Raw genomic sequence first — 18085 nt, forward strand, 5'->3', positions numbered from 1 at the left:
CAATTTGCCCCATTAGAAATATATTACATGAAAATAATACAGAAACCTCTAAATTTTAAAAATGGAAAACCATTATAGATTGATGTTCTGGTTATAGAACAGATAGCGACTAAGATTGTAACCCCGAAAATTCCTAGTTTGATTATTTTTGGCTAACAAAATTAAGTCAAAGGACTTAGGCAAGTAACCTTTATCTTATTCTCATCTGAATTATGGAGCTAATAATATTGGGCTACTTCTGAAGGATTATTGTAAATATTTCTGGATAAAATGTGTATGTAGCGCTTTTAACACTTTGAAAAATGTGCTACATAAATGATAGAAAATACATACATATGTTTCAGTCTCATGGTAGAAACTCTTTCTCCTTTATACATAATCGGTTCCTAATGAATGTAGATTACTTTCAGGGAGAGCGCATTGCCAACTTTGGGCACATAGCACATAGACTAAATGTTTGCATTAAGCACAACTACCTTCAGGTGAAAGTGTGTTCAGTGAGCCACATCTCCCACAATACAAAATAGCCATGCTTTGCAGATTGCAAAATAGCTACCGACACTTTGAGCATAATTTATCATTTAAATGCTGGCAGGGAAATGAAACTATTATGTATTAGGGACATACAGGTATATCTTGTGTGGTTAAGAAGGTTGTTGTGTATAGCTGTAAAATGCCATTCTCCTTGTATCCTTGAGGCTTATACCAGTCTACATATTAGGAGGTAGAGCACACATATGTCACAGACATTTCAAGACTAGACTTTAAAATGGAAAAACTAATTTATGAATGGGAGAATGTCAGGTACGTGGATTTGTGAATGAGGTGGTGCATGTTTCTGTTGCTAAAGGCGGAAGCAGAGTTTGCAGATGATCAGCTGTGGAATGCTAAGGATGTCTACTCCAAAGTAAATTCATCTAGGTTAAGTGGGCCTTTGGCTGTGAAGCAAATCCCCTTTGTACGAGGCCTGGTGGGCTGGGGAGACGGATTGGCTTGAGGTGCCTCACCACCCAGTCATCACACTGACTGCCACTATCAGCCTGCAGAGTGAGGTCAGCATGTAGAGTCTCCCTCACAATAAGCAGAAGTACCACCAGTGGAAGCCATGTTCCAGGAAAGAGGAGGTGCTGAGCTGGACCTCTTCACCTGCTGGCATCGGTCCTGAGCTTGGCTGGATCACTGCATTACCTCCAGGCTGCTGCAACCTGCTTTTCCCCTCCTCCAGCCATCTCCCCTGGCCGGTGTGAGAGTTGTAGATGCAGTGGTGGGTTCCACCATTCTGTCACACCCTGCCCCTGCCCAACTAGTTGCTATCAACTAATGATTTTTTTTCATATTTAGTTTATCTATTTACATTAATAAATATATACCCTTTCCCCACCCTAGAAAAATAGCTGCTGGTACTCACCCTGCTACAGTTTTTAACAAAAACAAAAGAGGTGCCATTACTGCATACTCTTGAGTAACCCCTGAAAAAAAGCACTGTCCATATCCTACCTTTCCCCAGAGTCGTGCCCATTGTTATTACCTCCAGCACCCCTTTAATTTAAGTAGGTTAGGCTAAAATACAATGACTGAGCCATGGTCACCCTACAGAGATTTAAGCCTGGAAGCCCCCAGTCCCATTCTGACAGTTTTAATGATCTACTCCTCTGGCTTCCTGTTGCTGAGAGATTAGGCATAGCAATAGCAAGTAGGACACAAACACTAAAAATTCATGCATCATGGCTGCTTTGGTCTCCAAAAGTTAAGCATTTCTTCCAACTAAGAACTCTTGGGACTTTTGAAGTGATCTCTCTTAGGCTCACATTAAAACCAGGTTGGCTGTCATGTTCTTTGAACTGGCGTGCTGTTACTTTTGTGCATCTGCACGCGGGTTTGATTAAAATTTAAAGGAAAATGACTCCAATGCTACCGGTATGCATCTGTCATGTACAAGCAAGAAAATAAGCATCCCGAAAGGAAAAAAAGGAAAAGGAAAACATCAGCCAAATCTGACCACAGAAAACAAAAACCTTCTTCTTGCTTTTTGTCCACCTAGTCTTGGAAGTTGCAGTGCTGAGTACAGAAGGACAGGTGCAGGACTTGAAATTCCCCCAGGGCAATGCAGGAGGCAATTCTATCCAGCTCTCTTCGAACACTGTGAAGCAGAACAGCAGAAGCGGTATGTCTTTTGCAAACCATTTATTTTTCAGCTGTAGCAACTTAATTTTGGAAGGGTTTGCTGTGTTATAATAATACACCCTCAGCAACATTAAAAATAGCCAGTCGATAGCTCTCATTTGTAAATAACATTAGGCTGCCATTTTTCTTTCTTTCTTTCTTTTTACTCGAATCAATCTTTCTGCACTAAAGCTGGGGAGGGATAGGCTATTTAAAACATGCCATGTTATTTAAAGTGACTATAATAGCTTTCTTTTCACAGGGTTAGCAAAGCTGGTTTTCATAATTTACAAAAGCTTGGGCCAGTTCCTCAGTACGGAAAATGCAACCATCAAACTGGGAGGAGAGTTTGCTGGCAGGAACAGTACCATCGCTGTGAACTCTGACGTCATTGCAGCCTCCATCAACAAGGAGTCCAGTCGCGTGTACTTGACAGACCCTGTTCTTTTCACCCTGGCACACATTGATGTGAGTTATGGTAATGAATTAATGGGAAGGTCATAAAATCAGCAAGAGCAAAGAGCAAAGAAGGGACGGGGGTGGATCTTTCAATTTGAATTTTAAATGTCGGACTAGGTCAGAGGCACAGGTTTGTTTAAGTCTACGAACATAAAATTAAATGAGCCTGGTTCAGTGATTATTAGAACTTAAGTGTATTCTTAATGAAAGCTAATTCGGTAATCAACATGAAAATGTAAATGGCTCTAATTTGTTCCTAAGTGAAAATTAACTCTTACCTTAGCAGCAGGACAGAAAAACACCAGCTCTTATGATTTTGCTTCCTTAATGCAGCAAAATTTTAATGGAACTTAGAGCATTTTGCTTTAATTCCATTCTGTCTGCTGGAGCCCATTCACTAATCGTTCAGATAGGTTTTAGTCAACGAGGGAATCTGGTGCTGTTTTCTGCATTCTGCTTGACACTAGGTTTAACTTCTCTGTGCTTGAACTAGTCAGGTGGTAGTATTCCGACTAAACATCAGGAAGAACTTTTTGACAATAAGAGCTGCTCAACAGTGGAACAGACTCTTTAGAGTAGTTGTTGTTTTTAGCAGAGGTTAGATGTCCATCTGTCATGTATGATCTAGTTGAGATTCCTGTATTGCAGGGGTTTGGACTAGATGACCCTCAGGATCCCTTCCAATGCTACGATTTTATTTTCCCAGCTGAGATTTTCCATTTACCGAAAGAGAAGACTCTTAAAAAAAGAAAGGAAAAATCCCCTATCTAGGTGTTTTTCCCCAGACTAGTTTTTCAGTTCAGTTTAATCTGAATTATTATGTCTAGTGATCCTTTAGACTTGATGGAAATTGAGAAAAGGAAAGTGAATTCGTTAGTAAATCCTCAATTATTCAAGAAGCCCTTTAGAGAAACTTCATGAATCTACTGCTACAGGATCGGCAGAAATGGCCACAAGTGCACAGTATGAACATTGAACAGCAAGTAGGAAACTGATTGATTAAAATTAGATCTATAGTAATGTGGATTGCACTTTGGCATATTTTAAACTATTAGACCCACTTTATAACTAGGTGGTAGGCTTGTTCAACATGTTCTTGTCGGGTTTGCTAATGCTAGGTACAATCCACCACAGTCTATCCTAGGTCACCTTAATTGCTGTTTAATGGTGTATGAACCTATGCCCCTTATTCAATTGTGCTCCAAAACAGCAAACCACAAAAATGTGGAGAATGTAATCCAAATTGTATTCTATGTCCATTGTGCCATACTTGTCATTTCTGGGTTTACAGTTCTAATTTTCTTTCATCCTGGTGTTTTGCAGACCAAGAATTATTTCAATGCAAATTGTTCCTTCTGGAACTACTCTGAACGGACTATGATGGGCTATTGGTCAACTCAAGGATGCAAGCTGATTGACACAAATAAAACGCATACCACGTGTGCATGTAGCCACCTAACCAATTTTGCAATCCTCATGGCACATAGGGGAATTGCGGTAAGGAACAATGCCTTTAATCGGCAACCAAATGACATTTAGAAAACCTACTTTAACATCTCTATGTTTGAACTATCTATACAGTCGGATGTTAGTATAATTTCAGGATCCTTCTGGACATCTCATTTCAAATATGACCTTTGTGTTCCATAGGTTCAGATGTAAAATGAAGAAAAAGAATGTGTCTGTTCAGCACCTTATATTTAATGCTGAATGCCATTTCATTAAAGGAGTTCAAATATACAGTCATCCCCTATCATTATATACCAATATTTCTGCTTTCTGGCAATTTTAAGTTCTCCGACATACTCTTGCTTTCTCAAAGCATTTTGTAGATTTCTGATAGGATTGCAGTTAAGGCTGCAAATTCACATTGGGACTGGTTAACTGTTGACAAAGGGATGGATATTTACACCTTTCAAAAGCATACTTAAAAGGGAAGTGTGTATTCTGCTCTGCATTCTCTAGACCCACGTATTAGGTATCTGGATGGCATCAATTCTGAGGGCATTATAGAGCTGAGTTATGCAAGACATTGAAACTCACATATAACAGTGCAAAACATAAAGTCTGCTGCGACAAGTCCTTCTTTGCTATCCTATTAATATCATTTTACATCCTGTCTATACATGTAAACAGTGATTTCATTAACCCTGCCTCTAGTTCCCCCAGATTACCACATTTAAATAAATATAATCATTTCCACAATACATTCCACCTATGAACTCTTCTTACCTATCCTTTAAATCTGTAGAAAGTGTTGTGTAATTCACCAATGGGTTATGCAAGTACTGGAAAGGAATCCTGTACTGAAAAAATCAAAAACTACCAAGAACTATAAAGTACAAGTTCTTCTAGATGCTACTGAGCTATAGAGCCATGGAAATGATAATAAAAGATCTTAATTTTCTCTTACCTGGTCATGAGCTGTATCACTGGCCAAGGAGCCTGACAGCCTCACCTACTCTAACTGGATCACACAATGAGAGTTATTCATCCATTCCATTTATGGAACATATGGTTTATACGGAAGATCTCTCATTTCCTTAAATTTCCTTTAATGTCCTTAACAATGCTTTATTTGTGCATTGAATATAGAAATTATGTTTTCCCTCCCATGCCCTCCTTCCCAAACATCCCTTAGGCTTAAAATGTGGCATGTTATTGGAAATAATAATAATAATAATAATAATAATAATAATAATAATAATAATAATAATTTTCAAAGTTACCGGTAGTTCATCTCCAGTGTTTATCTCTGTAACTGTCAATGAACAGGCTGTTGTGCTGTCCTTTGAACAAAGTTGGAATTTCTAAGTGTTAGCGAGAAACTTGATATTTTAGTTTTGCATTGATCAGTGACCACACTAATTTTCTTTACTCTTCATCCTTTCCAGTACAATGGAATGCATGGTTTACTCCTCACTGTCATCACCTGGGTAGGGATTGTCATTTCCCTTGTCTGCCTGGCAATTTGCATCTTCACTTTCTGTTTCTTCCGCGGCCTTCAAAGTGACCGAAACACAATTCACAAGAACCTTTGCATCAACCTCCTCATTGCAGAATTTATTTTCCTAATAGGCATCGATAAGACGGAGTACAAGGTAAGCCCTCTATGTTTAACACACACCTGAAGATACCTCACTGAAAAGAATGGTAGCAGTAAAGTATTTGATGGCCAAAAGAAGTTTCTCAGTTGTCTGCTTTTTCGATGCAACCTTTAGCCACTCCCCCCCCCCCCCATGGACGGGTAGGTTGCTCAGGAAATAATGGCAGGCAGAGAAAAGGTTGAACAGCTAAGGTCTGAAACTTCTCATTTAGATGCAAAGATGGAACTATCTCATTTAGCTTGAGAGCGTTGAGATTTTGCATGGAAGATGAGTTTACCACTATATATGGCTTAGAATTTACTATGCCACAAAGACTTACACCAGTTTAGGTTAAACAACAAAAAATATTGATGCCATAGAAGGTGCAGGAGGGTCGACTGGCACCCACAGGTGTTGCATTGGCAACCTCTGATATAGAGAAAGCAAGAAAACATGCCTGTTCAATGTCGTTGGGGGCGAGTAGAAGCTTAATAAGCCTGTCAGAGAGTTTCTTGTGAGGTATTGTTTAGCATTTAAGCCACCTATTGACCAACAAGATTTTCCTTCAATACAGTAGTACCTCGGGTTAAGTACTTAATTCGTTCCGGAGGTCCATTCTTAACCTGAAGCACCACTTTAGCTAATGGGGCCTCCCGCTGCCGCCACGCCGCCAGAGCACAATTTCTGTTCTCATCCTGAAGCAAAGTTCTTAACCCAAGGTACTATTTCTGGGTTAGCGGAGTCTGTAACCTGAAGCGTATGTAACCCAAGGTACCACTGTATTGTGTGTGTATTAGGGAGGGAGGGAGATCATACATGTACAAGTGATGACAATTCAGATTGATGTATGGTAGTTTCTGTTATTTATGTTCATTGTTCAAGATCATTTTTTGTAATCCAGTGAAACAGATTTTGCAGCTCCACTGGGACGAATGGAACTAAGGAAGCAGTTAAATGCTTAACTCCCAGTTGGCTGCAGTGGGTTCTTAGATAAACCTGCCTCTTGTCCGGTAGATGTACCTAGTGCCCCCAGATACAGGAGAATGTTATACAGAAATAATACATTCCTATCCTTAAGAGATAGAAAGCTATGGAATTCTTTTCCTTTGTGTGTCTTCATTTCTCACTTCAGATTAGCCTTTTCCTAAATCTCAAGGCATGAGGCTGAACCCATGGTTTTTCTAAAATAAGCTGCCCTTAGAATTGAGTCAGTCGGTAGGATTTTGTTCTGCACTCATCTACAGAGTGTGGCTAGTGATATGATAGCAGATCTTCCTAAAAATAGAAAAAGCAACGATATTTGATATTTAAAGGGAAATGGAATATTCTGACAGAGGCATAAGAATTTTCAACGGAAGGTATAAATAATACATCTAGTAGCTGGGGCTCTTTATCTTCTTGTACCAAATCATCTGCAATATAAGCCTTACAGCAGAGTGTTAACATTGCGCTACCAAAAATTAATGGACTGCTTGCCACACTTGATATTCCATTGCGTCAAAGAATGCTAATAGGCACATACTTTCCATATCTTAACTCACAGAGTGCAAGAGAGTAGAAGCTGCAGCTACTGGGAACACAATAGTTTTCAGTAGTTATGAAGTTTTATGTTTGGGGGGGCAGTGTGTGTGTGTGTGTGTGTGTGTGTGTGTATGGGGGGGTTCAATTATTTCATATACAGTATGCTGCCATTACAAACCAAGCTGTTAACATCCACATGATTTCGTTTTCTGAATACATCAGATTAAGTGGGAAGGTTGAAAAGTGTTGCACCTTGCATTTGATTGTTTCTTTTTCTTTGCAGATTGCATGCCCAATATTTGCCGGCCTCTTACACTTTTTCTTCCTGGCAGCCTTTGCCTGGATGTGCCTAGAAGGGGTGCAGCTCTATCTCATGTTAGTAGAAGTATTTGAAAGTGAATATTCTAGGAAGAAGTACTACTATGTTGCTGGCTACCTCTTTCCTGCCACTGTTGTTGGTGTCTCGGCAGCTATCGACTACTCCAGCTATGGAGCGCAAAATGCGTAAGTAATTGCTAGTGACCTGAGTGTTTCAGGCGATTTTTTTTATTTTTTTTTAAGCGTGTTAGCTGTCAGAACCCCTGACAGACTAAAATAGCACCAGAAAGCTTTATTGGTACGAGAATGGCAAGGCTGTGTGCAAATTCCAATCAGGTCTTTTGTAATTTTCTAGGTTCAGAGAATTTGTACCCTGGAGAGGCAAGATTCTAAATTACCACCTTTCTTTTTAACACAAAAGATTGACCCGAAACAAATTGGGAGAAAAAGTAAATAACTTTTTGGGCCTCCAATGAATATTAAGTAAAATAAAACAAAATAAAATTCTACTTTACTTAAAAGTATCTGGTTTGCTTTAACCCCCCTGCCCTAGTTTTAAGCTAACACTTCATTAGATTTCTTTGTTCAGCATGCTTTCTAGCCAGTTCTCTTTATGGAGAATGATAGTGCAGGGTTTCTGCCCCAGTGGTTCACTTTGATAATATTTATCGGGAAAGAATCGGATTAAAATTAGCCCACTGTTTTCTATTTGTAAAAAGTAGGGATATTTATACAAAGTGACAGAAGGTAGACCCCCCCCCCAAAAAAAATATTTCTGAGGGTTTATGTTGCTAGAGGCATAAATGTGCCTTCCAATAGAACTTACTTTGTCCTGTGATGAAATTAGTTACAGTATGGGCAGATACTGTTGGAATACAAGCAAGCTGCTTGATTCTGCTGTTGATGAAAGACAAACGAAAGCGATTCCGTAGGGAGCTGTGCTATATGAAAAGTGAATCAGTAAGTGAAGTGAGTCCCGATAAACTGATGCGTAATTTAGTTTAATCCTGTTTGGTTTTTTTTTTGTTTTAACTATTAAATTTGCAGCAGTGGGGCTGAGACATTTTGTTTGCATTATGCTGCTCTGCAGAAGAAGAAGAAATATGACATTTAATCATTTTCTGAGTTGGCGTTCCTTGGGGATAGTCAAGTGATGGACAGCTAAATCATGTTTTAAATGCACAAAGAAAAGCTGTGTGGGGAGAGGGGGACCCACATCTATACTCTTCCCTGGGTTCACAGCCTATATCAAATACTAACCCAAAAGGAAGCAGAGTTGCTTAATCAAATACCAGGCTTTTTGCGGTTGCCCTGTACTTCCAGGTACCCCTTGGGGTTGATTAGCTGTACCACACAGGGCATCTTCTTAATGCTTGATGCTTTTCAACTTGTTGGTTGACCCCATTCTAAGGTGAGCTGTACCAGTGGCAACATCACTATTTTTTTTGTTGCATTTCATTGAAAAGAAGTGGGGGGGGGGATAAATACCGTATTTTCGCACTATAGGACGCACTTTTTCCCCTCCAAAAATGAAGGGGAAATGTGTGTGCGTCCTATGGTGCGAATGCAGGCTTTTGCTGAAGCCTGGAGAGCGAGAGGGGTCCGTGCGCACCGACCCCTCTCGCTCTCCAGGCTTCAGGAAGCTATCCCAAGTCTTGCAAGCCCGGCGGGATGTCCCGCGGGCTCGCAAGGCTTGCGGGCAGCAGCCTGCACCCAAAAGCTGGGGACAGCGGGGAGGTGCAGAGCCGCCACCCCGCTATTCCCCGACCTGATCTGGAGGCTGGCGGGGGGAGAAGCAAGCCTGCTTCTCCCCCCCAGCCCCACAAGCTCGGGGGATAGGGGGATGGCGAAGCGCCGCCATCCCGCTATTCCCCGACCTGATCTGGAGGCTAGGGGTGGGAGAAGCAAGCCTGCTTCTCCCCCCCCACCATCCCCACAACCTCCAGATCAGGTCGGGGAATAGAGGGATGGCAGCGCTCCGCCATCCCGCTATTCCACGACCTGATCTGGAGGCTGGGGGTGGGAGAAGCAAGCCTGCTTCTCCCCCCCCCCACCATCCCCACAACCTCCAGATCAGGTCGGGGAATAGCGGGATGGCAGCGCTCCGCCATCCCGCTATTCCGCGACCTGATCTGGAGGCTGGGGGTGGGAGAAGCAAGCCTGCTTCTCCCCCCCCACCATCCCCACAACCTCCAGATCAGGTCGGGGAATCGCGGGATGGCAGCGCTCCGCCATCCCGCTATTCCGCGACCTGATCTGGAGGCTGGGGGTGGGAGAAGCAAGCCTGCTTCTCCCCCCCACCATCCCCACAACCTCCAGATCAGGTCGGGGAATCGCGGGATGGCAGCGCTCCGCCATCCCGCTATTCCCCGACCTGATCTGGAGGCTGGGGGTGGGAGAAGCAAGCCTGCTTCTCCCCCCCACCATCCCCACAACCTCCAGATCAGGTCGGGGAATCGCGGCATGGCAGCGCTCCGCCATCCCGCTATTCCGCGACCTGATCTGGAGGCTGGGGGTGGGAGAAGCAAGCCTGCTTCTCCCCCCCCACCATCCCCACAACCTCCAGATCAGGTCGGGGAATCGCGGGATGGCAGCGCTCCGCCATCCCGCTATTCCGCGACCTGATCTGGAGGCTGGGGGTGGGAGAAGCAAGCCTGCTTCTCCCCCCCACCATCCCCACAACCTCCAGATCAGGTCGGGGAATCGCGGGATGGCAGCGCTCCGCCATCCCGCTATTCCCCGACCTGATCTGGAGGCTGGGGGTGGGAGAAGCAAGCCTGCTTCTCCCCCCCACCATCCCCACAACCTCCAGATCAGGTCGGGGAATCGCGGCATGGCAGCGCTCCGCCATCCCGCTATTCCGCGACCTGATCTAGAGGCTGGGGGGGGAGAAGCAAGCCTGCTTCTCCCCCCCCCCAGCCCCACAACCTCCAGGCTTCAGGAGAGCCCCACCGCCAGCCCCACAAGCTCGGGGGACAGCGGGAGAGGCGCAGCGCGCCCTTCCCGCTGTCCCCCGACTTGGTTAGAAGGCTGGCGGGGGGAGAAGCCTGCTCCTCCCCGTCGCCAGCCCCGCAAACTCGGGGGACAGCGGGAGAGGCGCAGTGCGCCATTCCCGCTGTCCCCCGACTTGGTTTGGAGGCTGGCGGAAGGCTTCCTCCTCCCCCAGCCCCGCAAGCTCCCAGAGCGATGCCAAAGCTGCGCGCAGCTTCGGCATGGCTCTGGGTCCTGTTCTGGGGGAGGGGGAAGCTCGGGCTTCCCCGCCCCAGCCCCGCGCCAGGCGGGGGGGGGGATAAAAATTTTTTCCCTTTATTCCCCCCCCCCAAATCTAGGTGCGTCCTATGGACCGGTGCGTCCAATAGTCCGAAAAATACGGTAAGCTTGAATGAGAAGCATTGAGAAAGGAAAATGGATGTGGCCTTGAGTTTCATTCTGAGGTTTGATAGGTTCCAGATTTGAAAAGTGTAAAAGGTACTATAGGACCACCATCAATGGGTGTGTGTGTGTGTGTGTGTGTGTGTGTGTGTGTGTGTGTGATGTGCAGGTGGTTTGCAATAGTGTGAAGTAAATGGACTGATAGGCAACAATTAATGAACGTAAAGATGAAAGCAGGTGATCATAAGGAAGTCTTGTTGAACAGCCTTAGTAAAATGCTCAATAAACAGACACATTCTCAGGCATATGCTCGTGTTCAGAATTACATCTCCATGCATTTAACTGAGAGAGAGAGTTGCATGGCTGATTTTCTCAATGTAGAACACTTATGGTGTGCTAATGCCGTTTCCCTTGGTGCCCATGCCATTGAACGATGTTAATCTTCTCCCACTTGGCACTCCAAATCATGCTCAGGAATAACATACCTACAAGGAAGCAAGACAGCCAGGTGTGTATGGCATCAGTTTTCAAGAATAGGTTTCATATGGATGTCCACATGGGGTTACTGCTTAAAAAAAGGTCACATCATAGCCAGTCCATGTGAATAAGTCCTAAGAGATGTCTACTTTCCGTTGGTAACATAGAGTGTATGTGCTGTTCTCACACCACTTTTCTTTTATTTTCCTGTAACAGCTGCTGGCTCAAGGTTGACAACTATTTTATCTGGAGTTTCATTGGGCCTGTTACCTTCATTATTCTGGTAAGAATACTATCACTTTGCTTTCCGCCCATCTGCCTGCCTCTCTCCCAATCCACTTTATTTATTACAGTGGAAATGACCAAAATACTTTGAAAGTCAGGTTATATTTGCTATGAAACTGTCATAGCAAGAGCGCTTTTGGATAAGACCATAGGCCCATGTTCTCCAGCATCATCTTCTCACCATAACCACCAACCAGATGCTCATGGAAAGTGCACTTCTCATGGGTTGTCTCTGATACTGATACTGGAGGTAAAAGACAGCCATCACAACTTCTAGCCACTGAAAGTCGTATTTGTCTAACTGCCTTTTAAAGCTATCCAAGTGGGGGGGGGGAGCACCACATCATGTGGCAGGAAATTCTACTATGCACTGTGTTCATTTTGACTGTCCCAGTTTTCAACACTCCAATATTCAACTTAACTGGATGACCTTGGGTTCCAGTATTGTGAGATACGGAAACCTCTCTCTGTTGTTTGTACACAAATCGGCGAATTTCGACTAGAGACTTCGTACCATTGTGATGGCATGTGAATCACAAGTCTTAGTTTTGATTTGTGCACAGTGCTATTCCCCCCTTGAGATGATACTTTTGGGATTTCTGTATTTCCTTCTGGTTTCAGAGCCTTTCAGATATCTTTGTAGAATCATAGAGTTGGAAGGGACCCCAAGGGCTGTCTAGTCCAACCCCCTTCAATGCAGGAATCTCAGCTAAGGTATCCCTGACATATCATCATTTATTGAATATTATCTCTGTACCCGCTGAACTAAAACAGTGCTGTTTTAAAAGCAGGACTGTTAATAGGCTTTTATTTATTTACTTTCTTTCTTTTATTATACTTTGCTCTTCATCCAAGAAGTTCAGAGCTTTGTAAAGATGGTTTTCAGGTGGTGTCCCACCCATGTACTTGTTTAGGAAAAGACCCTTTTCATTTTAGCCGTTATCACGTGCCTTCAAACTATTCTTCCTCACGCATTCTATAATGCAAATGCTAATGATCCTTTTGGGAGGGAAGGTATCATTTTTCATTTTACCAAACATTGCTGCATTGTAGCTGATGTGTTGGTGCAAAATTCAGCCTTGTTCAAGAAGAGATTTATCTTCTTGGAGTAGTCTTACAGTCTGAGCCTTTAAGCCACTACATGTCTTGAGTCGTACCCATGGCACCTAATGTCATTCTGTAGAACTGAGTTGCCAATCTTGATCCTTGATTGCCGGCTGAGTCCAGAGAAGGCAGTTTTTTTCTCAGCAAAGCTGTACGTTATACGCAGACAAATAGTATTTATTTTCCCCATCATGTTCATTGTGTTAATCATACTGTAAATCACATTATTAAAATGTTTTAAAAAACACTGTACATAATGCACAAAATTTAAATCAGTGGCTTGGCTTGCCCCTCCTCCACATTGCAGAACACTCCTGAGAGTCAGGGGCCGGACCCCTCTTGCATAGTGTGGGATGTGGTACAGAGGGAATCAGTATCACTTGTGACTTATACCAATTCTCCCTTGCCATTGCACCCCCTACAACACAACTCATGCCAATCAGGAAGATTAATCTGTATGTGCAATATTTATCATTATTGAACAGTAAACAAAAACAAAAACTATTTGGCTTGATCATTAGCATATGGTATACACAGATTGCACAACATAGTAGTCCGGTGGCAAAATCTGATTCTAGCTAATTCACAGTATGGCTGAGGATTTGACAGGAGGCAAAATACTCCTGTGGTTAAACAGGATTTCTTTCTTCATTCTTGAAGTTCTCACTGGCATATAAGAAGTGTGCATCATAGAGCAGGTACATCATTCATATTCACACAACTATAAGGGCAGTGTTTCATTTTTTAAAATTTCTCCTTTCATCATCTCAAGCAACACGGCTGATAGAAATGTGTGCAGAGGAAACATGGCACAGCAATTTATTTGAGATATGCCAGTATAGATAATATTGGGAGTGATGCTCCCACTCCTGACTTTTTAGATCATAATTAAAAATGGCAGCTTTTAATTCTGTATAGCAGCATGTAGGACTCCTTGGTATTTTTTGAAAGAAACATTACAGGCTGAATCATCCAACTCAGCACTTTTCCTCATGGTACAATTTCTGTTGTTCGTGGAACACAACACGGAAGCTAGAACCTCACTGAAGTAAGCCATAGCCACTTCCTTTCTCTCCAAAGGGGCAAGCCGTTTCTTTCAAAATGTGATTGTTTCATAGTAAGTGAGATAATCTTGCATGTTATGCTTCCCCTTCCTGTTTGAAGCCTGGAGTGTGGCAATAGGAGTTCTGCCACATCTGTAGCAGAGGGCATCGCGATGTGGCACCACCACTCCTGCTCTCCAGTTGGGCTGTGTCACTGCTGCTTACCAGGAGGCAAAGGAGGAGTAGTTAGGCAGCAGTGAGCTGGTACAGTGCTCAACACACTGGAGGAACCAATCCAGTTCTCCTGCCAGTGCCTCTGTAGTGTGCCAGCCTCACCGCTGCCTCATCCCTCCTCTCCACCTCCCAGAAAGCAACAATGGTGAAACAAACCAGAGGTCAGGTGAGTGGTGCCATGGCACCATGCTGTCTGCTACTGCTTCCTAAATTATTAAAAATAATAATAATCCCAACAAGTAGAACTTCAGTACACCAGGGAGAAAGTTTCTAGCCCGTATTGCACACTTAGAATGCTGAGGACTATGGGGGTTTTATGTATTTAAAAATTGCATCTCCTACCTGCAGCCTGAAGTAGTAGCCCATTCTGCCACCTCATTCGCACGTAATTCTGTTGCAAGTGGACTGGTCACAGGCGTGGGAATAAAGTGGCTGAAAGTAATGTGCGAGCTAAAGTTCAGTGAGCCAGGGTCTTGATATGTCTCCTTTCCTCTTTTTTTTTTACAAAAATAACAGCATCATTTACTGTGAGCAGTACTTTCTTTGGGGGTTTTTCTCTCTCTCCCCCCCTCTTTCTCTGTCTTTAAATAACATTACACTTTGTGTGGGCCTTGGGCATTGAGGCAGATATTGGTGTTTCCTCATAACCAGGTCAGAGTGAAAATCGGGGTGAGGGACATTTAATCATATTGACCATGTACAGTCAGAGTCTACTATTATTTACCGGCCATGACATTATTATCCTCCTGCAAATCATTTAGGCTGAGAAGTGAAAGGCCTTTGGGAGCAGTATTCCCAACTTCAAAAAATATGAAACAGCAGGTAGCAATCACTGCACAGTTCCTGGGAGTAATTCTTCTCTGGCAATTGCTTTGCCCTCTAATCATACCGACCAAAAGAAAAGGGAGTGTAATGATTCGAGAACAGTGTAATGTGAACAGTGTAACTGCAGAAGAGGTATGGGTGTACATTAATGTATATGCGCCATTCAAGAATTTACCATTACAATCTTTACAAACATATGGCGATGGTTATATAACAACAACAGCTGTTGCTGTTGCTACTATTTAACAATTTATTTAGCCCCAACAATGTGCTGCAATAATCATGGAATATTTTTTTGCTGGAATGCAACTCTCAATGCAAAGTATGCTACAGTCGCCCCAATACTGGGCTACCTTCAACTAAATTATAGAGAAAGTAGACTACTGTGTATGACTCTGTTAAATACAGCGCACTGAAAATGGAGTTTGTGTTTGTAGTCCTTAACAGAAAAGCTCATAATATGTGAGCTACTTCTAATGGACTTTCAAACTCTACATTATAGGTTGTACCAAGCTTTTTGGGTCACTATTGAGTATGAAACACAGGAGAAAAAAAAAAAAAACACACCCTGATTTCTTCCTTACACATATGTGGGCACACCCAGCCAGGAAAGGCAAACAGCAGATAGTTAATGCTATATTTACAAAAGCAGCTCCTTAGGCGCACTGGATACCCACACTATGTGGTTGTCTACATAGCTGTTTTCCATGTTTGTGTCTGGGCTTAGGTACCGTTGTCTGACGTGAGTGCACACACCCAACCTGGGCCTTCTCAGATACGGTGAACAGTCTCTTCCTCCACTTCCAACCTGTCCTGCATGCCCACCTCCAACTCTTGACTTCTCGGACCCTTCCTCTTCTCTTTTCCTGGCTCCTGGGTGGCACCCAACCCCATAAATCTCTGCCCCTCCTCTCCTGGGATTGCCTCCGCCCCCTTGCCTCCATCACATATTTGTCAAGAGTGCTTCCAGTCCCTCAATATGTTCATAACTGTTATCATGTGTACACAGAACACAGATGTGTATACTGAATTAAGAACAATCACACACTTTTAATTTACTGGCTTTAGAATTTGAGATCTTATTCTTTTCCCACCTCCAGCCCACATACACAAAATTGTAGACTCCTTTGGGGGAAAGACTAATACACCCATTACGGAACAGTTAGATATATTATAGCCTATACTGATCTTAATTGATAAGTTGCAGAAAATAAAAGCCCGAGTGTCAGTGATTTAATGGACCGCTATCAGCATTTATATGATCTTGAGGCTTTAGTCCATTGTAATTCAAGCAAAAGATTTATTTAGTACATTCTCAGATAAGATTCTGTGGCCATGATAATCTAATATAAATTTAGGCACTCATGATCTTGTTGAAATTGGCTGCTAATTTGAGGGAAGGAGATGGGCAGTATAATGTTATCTATTTGTTTTAAAGGAACTGGAAGAAAACTGTTCTTTGGGAACAGTAAGTGTTCAAGGGGAAATCTGCAACCGGGCGTTCCATTGACTTTGTCCTTTTATCGGAATTTTTGATACATACACCGATTTTTACATAAGCTTTTCTGCCTTCCTTAAAAATAAGAATTGGGCATATTGGTCAGAATTAGGATCTCATTGTTTTGAATGGGATCAAGCACATGCAGCTCTGCACTGCGTTGTTGACTATGTATTTCTGTGTTTCTTGATCACAGCCTTTTTATTTATTCCACGCCTTGCTGTTTTTTGCATTTAAAGTAAATATCACTACCCTCCCTTTCCTTGCCATACAGCCACCCACCCGATGCTTTCCCTCTTAAGATTAGGTAGGACCGCCTTCCCAAATAACCTTGCCCATTCTCGGCGCTTTAGGAAACATGCGGCGTTCGGATCCTTGAAGGAGAGTGGTTGACTTTCCTTTCAGACTACGGGGCACCGGGGTTATTGTATCTATGGAAGAAAGCATGTGTGAGAGTAATGAGCAGTGGAACGCCATTAGTATGCCTGAAATGATTTAATGAAAGCTTGGATCATGACACGTCAGGAGCTGTTCTTATCATTTGGACAGCTCCATCTGCATCCTTAATAATTAATTAAGTTCAGGGAGAGTTCAGCTTTGCGCACTCCTTTCGAAGGGCTCCTTCAGACAACACTTCTCGGGCTGCCAGTCCCAGAGAGGAATAGGCTTCTGCTTGGCTAAGAGCAAGGATCTGCGAGATAGAAGAGCAATTTTAGAGCTTGCCTCTGCCAGGTAACAAAAGCTCCAGGGAGGACAAACAGGGTCAGAACATGTGCAGTTCAGCTAGGTTACCTCGGAGTGGTGTTTCTGTTCTTCTGTCTTATCATATCCATGTCAGCACTTCAGGCTGTGTGGAATGAATTTTAAGCTGCTAAGCTCAATGTAATTCAATTGAGCAGCTTGATGGCTTTAATAAAACAAACAGTGCACTCTGGCAAACTCTGGTCAGAAAAGCCCACACTTTTGACTTTTTGTGTTTTGCCTCTTTTCGCTTTAATATAATTCAAGGAGGTTCGAGGTTGGTTAGACGTGTCATTTGTGTTGAGCTCCTGAGAGAGATTCTCATGAGCCTTAGGAATCGCCTGCAGGAAGATGACTGACCCAAAGCATTCTGGATGTGGTTCTGTTTCATGAATAGGGAAACATATGATCTCTAAAGAGATGACATTACTTCTCCTTAGTGATACTGTCCATCCAAGACAAAGTAACTTTGCAGCGATAGCATAATAGGCATTGGGATTTCATCCATTGGTCAAAATATTGGCAAATCCTCAGTGTGAATAATGGAAGTTTTAGAAATTGAGGCATAGTTCTTGTGCTAGCTGTATGGAGAGGGATGTCTAATACTTTATGCTTACCACATCCTAGAAAAATTCACCATAATGTGATAAACTTCCGTGATTCAAGTACATGTTTCCATAGCTGCAGATGCCATGTCAGCAATACACCATTCACTTGTTTATTAGTTTGGTGACATATAGCAAATTAAAACGACCACTTTTGGTGGAAGCAGGAGAACTGAAACTAGCCCTGAACTGAAACTAGTCCCCCACTACTGCCACTGAAGAGGTGATCAGCATAAAGATGACATTGTGCCAGGTTGGGCTTATCACATCTTGGTTTTGTAAGCCTTTTCTCCACACGCATTGCCTCTTCTCTGCCCCTTTCTCAATTACACCAGGAACACTTCAATCAACTGT

General features: G+C 43.0%; 1 protein-coding gene across 19 annotated transcripts in view; it reads left to right on the plus strand.

The window, feature by feature from the left end:
- Positions 1-18085, plus strand: part of ADGRL2 (adhesion G protein-coupled receptor L2) — a 250265-nt gene that overhangs the window by 212848 nt on the left and 19332 nt on the right. For all 19 annotated transcript variants that reach the window (XM_081193663.1, XM_081193655.1, XM_081193656.1 and 16 more), the window contains 6 exons: positions 2042-2164; positions 2426-2631; positions 3946-4119; positions 5517-5723; positions 7513-7733; positions 11613-11679. In XM_081193663.1, the coding sequence (XP_081049789.1) occupies positions 2042-2164; positions 2426-2631; positions 3946-4119; positions 5517-5723; positions 7513-7733; positions 11613-11679 (998 nt within the window). The remainder of the gene's footprint in view (positions 1-2041; positions 2165-2425; positions 2632-3945; positions 4120-5516; positions 5724-7512; positions 7734-11612; positions 11680-18085) is intronic.

This window comes from Podarcis bocagei, assembly GCF_964188305.1.
Source record: "Podarcis bocagei genome assembly, chromosome: 5".
NCBI lineage: Eukaryota > Metazoa > Chordata > Lepidosauria > Squamata > Lacertidae > Podarcis > Podarcis bocagei.